The sequence below is a fragment of the Chrysochloris asiatica genome, unplaced genomic scaffold (assembly GCF_000296735.1).
Source record: "Chrysochloris asiatica unplaced genomic scaffold, ChrAsi1.0 scaffold00165, whole genome shotgun sequence".
Taxonomy (NCBI): domain Eukaryota; kingdom Metazoa; phylum Chordata; class Mammalia; order Afrosoricida; family Chrysochloridae; genus Chrysochloris; species Chrysochloris asiatica.
Window position 1 is genome coordinate 2,268,060 of NW_006408683.1, and position 9,128 is coordinate 2,277,187.

Consider the following 9,128-nt stretch of genomic DNA (forward strand, 5'->3'; position numbering starts at 1 on the left):
ATGTAATGAAACAAGCTATATGAATGGTTGAATGTGAAGCTGATGATGTGCCCTGTAAACTTTCACTCAATCCAAAATAAAAACATTTAATAAAAAAAAAAAAAAAAGAATGTGGTCGGACTTAGTTCACAACTTTATTGCTGTTTTTTCCCCCTCTTCCCCTTATCGGTGACCAACGTGGTCAGCATCAGGACCATATCATATGCCTGCTAGTGTATTCCATTCCAGTTTCAGTCTTGGAAGAGGGTTTGCCTTGAAGGGAACCTGACCAGTTGCCTTGATGGCTCCCTGGGGAACAACTTGCTTGTTCTTGTAGTAGTCAATTGGACTGCTGTTATTGTTTTGTTTTTTTCTGCTGGTCTTTCTTTCAAGAAGTATCTTCTGTTCTTCTGGCTGTTCCAGACTGCTCTACTTGTCCTTTCATGTGGGAATGTCCCACCTCAGAAAATTCTGAATGAGGATTAGGATTCCATCTATATGGTCTTGTGCAATGCAAAGGCTCTGCAGGGAGCCTCCTTCACAGGGCAAATTCTAGCCCCATTTTAGTTATTTCAAATAATTGTAGGCTGAAGACGGATTTACAAGCTTTCTCTGGTGATGTTTCTGGGTATTCCTCTCTCCCCCTTCAAGTGTCTATTTTATAATAGTAGTCAAGGGAAACCAAAATTCAACAGACAGTCAAGCATCTTAACATATTTCCCCACTTTTACCCATTCAAACCATGCCTCAATCTTTGTATCCATGAGCCCTGTTGTTCCACGTTTGTGCTTAGATCATTATTTACATCTGTCCCATTTAGCCCATGTAAATCTGCCTAGCCAGTCTCGCATCCAGCTTATTTTTCCTTTCCCCTTCCTCTTCTAGTGTATTGCTCCCTACCCCAGCACGAAACTATCCTGTGCCTATTCCATACCCCGTGTTCCACTATCCTGTGCCTATTACCTACCCTGTGCATTTGAGTTATGGTGTTGGAGGAGAATATTGAAAGTACCATGGGCTGCCAACAGATCTAACAGATCTGTGTTGGAAGAGGTGCAGCCAGAGTGCTCCTTGGAGGCCAGGATGGCCAAACTTCATCTCTCATGCTTCAGACATACTGTCAGGAGGGACCAGTCACTGGAGAAGGATATGTCAGTGAAAAAGAGGAAGACCTCCAGCAAGATGGATTGGCAAAGTGGTAACAATTGTGAGGGTGACCCAGGACTGGGCTGTGTTTTGTTCTGTTGTGCATAGGATCGCTATGAGTCAGTACCAACTAGATGGTACCTAACAACCACAACATGAATCTGAATCAACTTGATGGCACTTTAACAACAACAGTGTTAGTCTGGTTCTCTAGATCTGGAGCTAAGCTGCTTGAATCAAGGCACCAAAGTGATGCAGCCCGCTCCCTGCGTTATCACTGGCAAGGCTCCCAACCACATGGTTCTGAATTCTTAGAGAGTAGAATCTGTGCTGAGAGTGGATGAGGGTGGGAGCTGTTAACACCTCTGGTACAGGGGGAGCATGAGGAGAAAGAAGAAATTGCACCTCTCACATCGCCTGTGAGAATCTACTCTGACAGGCCTCCTTCTGTCATCAAAGCTGCTCACAACTGTTCAAGCTGGCTGTGCCATGGCTGGCCGACTTTCTATCAGTCAGTCACCTTCTCACACTGTCCCTGCTCAGCTTCTTCTTCCAGTAAGCACTTAGTCCGTTTTTCTCATCTTTCTTCTGAGGTTCAGGTTTGCAGGACTTTTATGTGTGCCTGTTTCAGTTTGTCTCATGTCTTTGTTGTAGAAGATCCATGTAGTATGTCTGCCTAGTCCGCCATCTGCTGGAAGTCTCCTTTACAATAAATTTTTTTGTGTGTTTTCTATGAATGTTTACATAATGAGGTTCCCATTAGATTAAACAAATTGTTCAGTGACAGTAGTTGCATTTTCCACAGTGTATCAGTATTCTCATTTATTCCTTTCTGGATGTTCCAGTAATCTCGATTCCTTGTCTTCTTGCCCTTCCATCTTTAGAGTAACTGTTGATGCTTTGATCTCAAATAGATGATTTTTTAAAGATGGGACATTCACACATTCTCTTTTATTAGCGAGTCTCTTATTTGACTAAAAGATGAGCTCATGATGGTTTTGCTTCAAAGTACAAAGGGTATTTGTGTCTAAAGATGATAGCTTTGGAGCATACTCCAGGCTCACTGATCCTGTAGGTAAGTCTGCACTTTTTTTTAAGAGTTGGAATCCTATTCCATGTTTTTCTCCAATTCTGTCAGGTTCTATCTATTGTGGTCCTGATCAAAAGGGTCCTTAGTGGTAGCTGGACATCACATAGTTCTTCTGGTCTCAGGGTACATGAGATGATGTTTTATGTAGATTATTAGTCCTGTAGACTAGATGTTCTCTTTGTCTTTGGTTTTCTTCTTTTTTGTGTGCTGCAGACAAGTAGAAACACATAGTTGTATCTTAGATGGCTGCTTATAAGCTTTTATGACCCCAGACACTATTCACCAAACTAGGATGTAAAACAAACTTTGTGAAGTATATTACACCAATTATATAGTTGTCGCATGAGACCAGTCTCACCAAATGTTGGATTATGTTTAAGAAGTATCTTAATATGCCCCTATGTAATTATTAGAGTGTTGGTATGGCACTGTGAGTTAATGCGCCAGACTGCAGCTCCATTTGAACTGCAAGGTTGGTGGTTCAAGCTCACCAGCTGCTCCTTGAAACCCTATTCAGGGTCACTATGGGTCAGAACCAACTCGATGGCACTTAACAACAACATGTGATTATTACATACATGGAGTTCTGGTATGAAGTTGTAGGATAAGTACTGGACTGATGACCACAAGATCGGCAAGTGAAACTCACCAGCCACTCCTCAGAAACACTGTGGTGATGGTAGTTATGTGCTGTGGAGTCGGTTCCGACTCATAGCAACCCTGTACAGGGTTTCCAAGGCTGTAAATCTTTACGGGAGCAGAAAGCCTCCTCTTTCTCCTGCGGAACAGCTGGTAGCTTCGAACTGCTGACCCTGCAATTCGCAGCCTGATTCGTAACCACTACGGTACCAGAGCTCCTTCAGAACCTTGTACAGGATTGCTAAGACTCGGAGCCAACTCATGGGCTCTTAACACATGCATGTATACACATGCAGGTATATACACATGATATAAATGTATCAGAGTTCTGGTGTGCTGCTGTGGTTAATGCACTGGACAGCAAATCCAGTTTGAGTAGCAAGGTCAGCAGTTCAAGCTCACCAGCCACTCCTCAGAAACCCTGTACCGGGTCGGATTCGACAGCACTTAACAACAGTAGATAATACCAATATATGTACACGCATGCGTAGCCACACATGTAATTTTTGGTTGATGTTGGCATCCCTATTACTTGATAACTTCCTAGATTTCTGGCATAAGATGTGTTAGGCTATTTTGTTTGTTCCTTACCCCAGACCTAGAATCAGATACTTATCCACAGAGAATTTTTAGGTTGTACTTCTTTGCCAGCTTTATTATGATTAAGGAAATTGTTTAACCTCCAAAAATCCAACCTTCTTTGTTGCTAAGTTCTGTGGAGTCCATTCTAACTCATTGCTACCCTGTATAGGGTTTCTGAGCAGGTAGTTTTGAACCTCCAACCTTGCAGTTAGCAGTCCAGTATATATATTTGACAGATCATTTAGATAAAGATACATAAGGATGGCTGTTGTATAGTTGCTTTACTATCACTTATCTTTATTTTAATTGATTTTAAGATTGATCATTTGTAGCTTGAATAATAGGTGTCTTGTTTTTCTTTTTGCTGTTCATAGTTTGTTAATCTTATTTGATTTACTTGGCTGTTTTTAGACCTTGAAGTTATAACTGGTATCCCAGCTGAAGTACCACACATCAGAGAAAATGTGATGCAAGAAGGACGTCATCTGTGTTTCCAGTTACTAAGCCCATCAGGAACAACCATTTCAACTCTTAGTTACATAAGTAAAACAAATCAGCTTGCTGTAGGTTTTTCTGATGGCTGTCTAGCACTTTGGAACATGAAAAGCATGAAAAGAGAGTGAGTATAATAACTTTTATTTGTTGGCATTTTCTTTTTAGATATAACTTAGTAATTGAAAATTGGCATTAAAAAGAGTAGGGACAAGTGTGAATAATTTCTAATTGTAGTAAATCATAATTTGATTTGATAAAGGAATGATTTAATACATGGATTGAGGTTGATTCTTTCAGTATTTAAAAGACATTTTTGCTTTGTGTTTTTACTTTATTGTAAGTTAAGTGGAGGTTTGCTGAGCAGATTATCAGTTTTACATTTGACAAAACTGCATGTTTGTAATACAAGTTCTTTTTTCTCTTATATAGACGTCTGTGTAAAAGTAATAAAGTTCTCGATTGACAGGAAAAAAAGAAAGTTGTGGAGTATTTGTGTTTTTTAAAATTTTTATGCTGTCATTATCTCCCCAAAATATAATTATATTCATACTTTTTATTAATATCTTTAGAATAAAATTATTGAAGACATCTCTTTATTGGAAGAGGTAGTAAAATGAGCATTATGAAAATTTTAATCATTTAAAGTACATGCTTATTTATTTAATGTTTCATTTTCCTAGTCATATTGGTAGTTTTCCTTAAGTAATAGAACAAATAAGCGTGAATGAAATAAAATAACCACTCTCCCAACTTTCTGCTCAATTAGTCAAGCCAGCAAATCAGTGCCTACTTGCCTGGAACTGATAAAAAATGTTTGCCAAGGTTGCAATGAAGACAAGAAAGATTAGCAAGTAGATTCCTTTTTCTCAAACCAGGACCTTTTTTTTTTTACTTTGAGTTCTTTGATCATATTAAAGTATACTGTAGTATACACTGGACTTGCTCAGAATTACATATTACAGTAAAATACCAATGATGAAGTAGATAGGCTATTGTGTAGCAACTTCTTATGTGAAGGTCATGTGAACTTTTTAGCTGATAATCCTTGTGACTTTATCAGTTCTTCTGTTTACATTGGTCGTAAGGTATGTCGTATGATTCTGACTTATACAATAAAGTTTTCTTTGTTATAGCTACTGTCATCTCTTGGCATCTTTTTAAGAGGTCTGTGAGAATTTTTCAGGGTTTCTAATTCTTCTGTCTTAATACATGACCATCAAGTCGATTCTGACTCATAGGGACTCTGTTGTTATTGTTGTTAGCTGCCATGAAGTCAGTACTGACTCATACCAACCTTTTTCAAAACATAATGAAACACTGCCTGGTCTGTACTAACCTCATAATCTTTGCTATATTTGAGCCCATTGATGTATCTACTGTGCCATCTCGTTGTGGGTCTTCATCTTTACTCCAACCCACCACTTTACCAAACATGATATCCTTTTTCAGGGGACTGGTCCCTCCTAATAATATGTGAAGCATGAGAGATGAAGTCTGGCCATTCTGGCTTCCAAGAAGCATTCTGGCTGTACTTCTTCTGACACAGATCTGTTTGTTTTTTTTTGGCAGTCCGTGGTACTTTAATATTCTCCTCCAACACCATAACTCAAATGTATCACTTCTTCTGCTAAAAGCAAAGATATCAATTTAAGGATAAGGTGCACCTGATCCAAGCCATGATATTTTGAATAACCTCATATGCAGGTGCATTTGACAGTGAATATGGAAGACTGAAGTATGTTGTTTTATTTCTTGATTGCGCCTTCCATGAGTGTTAATAGTTGATCCAAGCAAAATGAAGTCTTTGACAACTTCAGTCTTTTCTCCATTTATATGGATATTATTTTTGGTCCAGTGGTGAGGACTTTTGTTTTCTTTACACTGAGATGCAACCCATACTGAAGGCTGTGGTCTTTGATCTTCATCAGTAAATATTTTAAGTCCTCTTCACTTTTAGCAAGCAAGGTTATATCATCTGAATATAGCAGGTTGTTAATGAGTCTTTCTCCAGTCTTGATGGTATGCTTTTCTTCATATAATCCAGTTTCTTGAATTATTTGCTCAGCATACAGGTTGAATAATTGTGGTGAAAGAATACAACTCTGGTGCACACTTTCCTAATTTTAAAACATTTTGTGTTCCCTTGTTCTGTTTGAACAACTGCCTCTTGGTCTATGTATGGGTTCCTCATGAGCACAATAAGTGTTCCAGAATACTCATTCTCATCAGTGTTGTCCGTAGCTTGTCATGATCCACACTATTGAAAGCCTTTGAGTAGTAAATAAAGTACAGGTAAACATCTTTTTTGGGAGTCCTGGTGTGGCACTGTGGGTTAATGCATCAGACTGCAAAGCCATTTGAACTGTAAGATTGAGGGTTCGAGCTCACCAGCTACTCCTCGGAAACCCTATACAGGGTAGCTATGGGTCGGAACCAACTCAATGGCACTTTATAACAACAACAAACATCTTTCTTATAGCCTCTGCTTTCTGCCAATATCCATCTGATGTCAGCAGTGTTACTTGTCGTTCCACGTCCTCTTCTAAATCTGACTTGAAATAAGTTTTCTGTAAATGTATGGTTGCAGCCATTTTTTAATGATCTTTAGCAAAATTTTCTGTGCAAGCAATATTAATGATATTGTCCAGTGATTTCTGCATTGCACTGTGTCATCTCTCTTTGGAATGGACACAATTATGGATCTCTTTCCAGTCAGTTGGTCAGGTAGTTGTCTTCCAAATTTCTTGGCATAGATGAATGATTGCCAATAGTGTTGCATCATTTTAATGAAAGATTTCAATTTGTATTCCATCAGTTCCCAGCTCCTGGTTCTTTGCCAGTGCCTTCAATGAACCTTGGACTTCTTCCGTCAGTATCATTGACTCTTAATCATGTGCTCCTTGTTGAAATGGTTGAACGTTGACCATTTCTTTTTGGTACTGTGACTCTGCACTCCTTGCATCGTTTTCTGATGCTTTCTGCATCATTCAATATTTTTCCCGTAGAATACTTCAATATTTCAAGTTGAGGCTTGAATTTTTTCTTCAATTTCCTCAACTTGACAATTGCTAAGTGTGTTCTTCCCTTTTAAGTTTTCTAATTCCAGGTCTCTACTGTTATTTATAAGTTTTTCAGTGACTAAATATTCAGGAGTATTCTGTCTCCCCTTTCCTAGTCTGTTTTCATCTGGAAGCTCAGCATAGTTTCCAGAATCACAGCAACATGTAAGTCACCACATTACAACAAACTGACAGATTAATGGTGGATAGTGACTGTATAACAGAATAGAACTACTCCTCAGGATTTCTGAGGCTATAAATCTTTACAGGAGCAGACTGCCTCAACTTTCTCTTGCAGAACAGCTGCTGGATTCTACTTGCCAACCTTTCAGTTGGCAGTGTTAGCAGCCTAACATTTCTGTCTTGTTAAGTGTAATTGAGTCACTTCCCACTCATAGCTACCCAGTATAGGGTTTCAAAGGAGTAGCTGGTGAGTTTGAAGCGCTGACATTGTGGTTCAAACCAACCTTTAAGTCCAGTGCTTTATACCACAGCGCCAAACTATGACAACACTTTCTTATAATGTCTAAGTGGGTAAATTGGAGTGTTACATTGTAAAATTTCTTATCTTTCTTGGGCACCTCTTACTGAGAAAAGTGCTTTGTGACCTGTGTTTATGTGAATGGAACAACTAGTTTACACATACAAAAGTGGGGATTTCTAAAGTTTGTGGAGAAACTGTTATCTTTTAATTCCATTTTCCATAAACTTTCTGAAGCCCTCTTATATATACCATATTCTTCTCGGCTTGTTTAAAGATGAACAATGGTAACTCCAACTGAACCTCTTTACGTAAAGCTCTTCTTGTTCTTTTCTTTTAAGTAACATTAAAATAAAAATAGGCAATGTACTGCTATTTTATACCTGTTGTAGATATTATACACAACTGGAAGGTGGAAGAGTTCCTGTATATGCTGTTACTTTTCAAGAACCTGAGAATGACCCTCGTAATTGCTGTTATTTATGGGCTGTGCAGTCTACACAAGATAGGTAAGTGTGATACATGTGATCTTAAAACATTTGTTAAAAAATGAAACTGACTATTGTTTATTCAATTTTTGGAAGACTTTGTACTTTGTTGTCTCAGGGAAGGAGACATAATTCTTATGGTGAACTAATGAGTGGTAGTTGAAATGCTTTTAATGGTCAAATTAATGTTTCTACGTGTTTGAGTGAATAATGTATGAGGAACATAAGAGCATGGAAAACAATTAAAAGAAGTGTTGGAATAAAAATCAACTAATAAAAATCAGAATTCAAGTTCAGAGAGCGTGACTCTGGAATCTGCTCTTAAACACTTGCTGTACTTGTATCTTTGTTTTATGTCCTTGTCCTTTAGGGAGTTTTCCTGTAGTTGTACTGTAAGCAATTGTAATTCTGCTTACATTCAATTGGGCAGAACATGGTTTACCACAACTTGGTGCAAAGAAGCTGGGAAAGGTACATATTTTGGGCAATCATGTGCTTACTTAAAACATACATATTGTAGGAAGAGGAGGAAGAACATTGCATAAACAGTGACAATAGCTGGCCACATGAGGTTTCATCTAAAGTATGCAAACAATACCAACTTGATTAGAATAATAAAAAGAAAAAGTTATTTAATTTTTAAAGGACTATATATTTTGTGCTGAGCAAATAATACGAGAAGCTGGGTTATATGAAGAAGAATGTGGCATCAGGATTGGAGGAAGACTCATTAACAACCTGTGATATGCAGCTGATACACCCTTGATGGCTGAAAGTGAAGAGGACTTTATAAGCATTTACTGATGAAGATCAAAGAGCACAGCCTTCGTTATGGATTACATCTCAATGTAAAAAAAAAAACAAAAATCCTCACCACTGGACCAATAAACATCATTCTTATCAATGGAGAAAAGATTGACGTTTTCAAGGACTTCGTTCTTCCTGGATCAACTATCATCACTCATGGAAGCAGCAGTCAAGAGATCAAACAACGTATTGCATTAGGCAGATCTGCTGCCCAAGACTTTTTTTAAAGTGTTGAAGAACAAAGTTACCAGCTTGAGGATGAAGGTGAACCTGACCCAAGCCATGGCATTTTCAGTAACCTCATATGCGTGCGAAAACTGGACAGTGAATAAGGAAGACCGTAGAAGAATTGATGCTTTTGA

At 38.3% G+C, this 9,128-nt stretch overlaps 1 protein-coding gene across 1 annotated transcript in view; it reads left to right on the forward strand.

Annotated features, from left to right (window-relative positions):
• Nucleotides 1–9,128, forward strand: part of AHCTF1 (AT hook containing transcription factor 1) — a 100,455-nt gene that overhangs the window by 9,492 nt on the left and 81,835 nt on the right. Inside the window, exons 4-5 of the mRNA XM_006871267.1 lie at nt 3,848–4,055; nt 7,864–7,980. Of these exons, the coding sequence (XP_006871329.1) occupies nt 3,848–4,055; nt 7,864–7,980 (325 nt within the window). The remainder of the gene's footprint in view (nt 1–3,847; nt 4,056–7,863; nt 7,981–9,128) is intronic.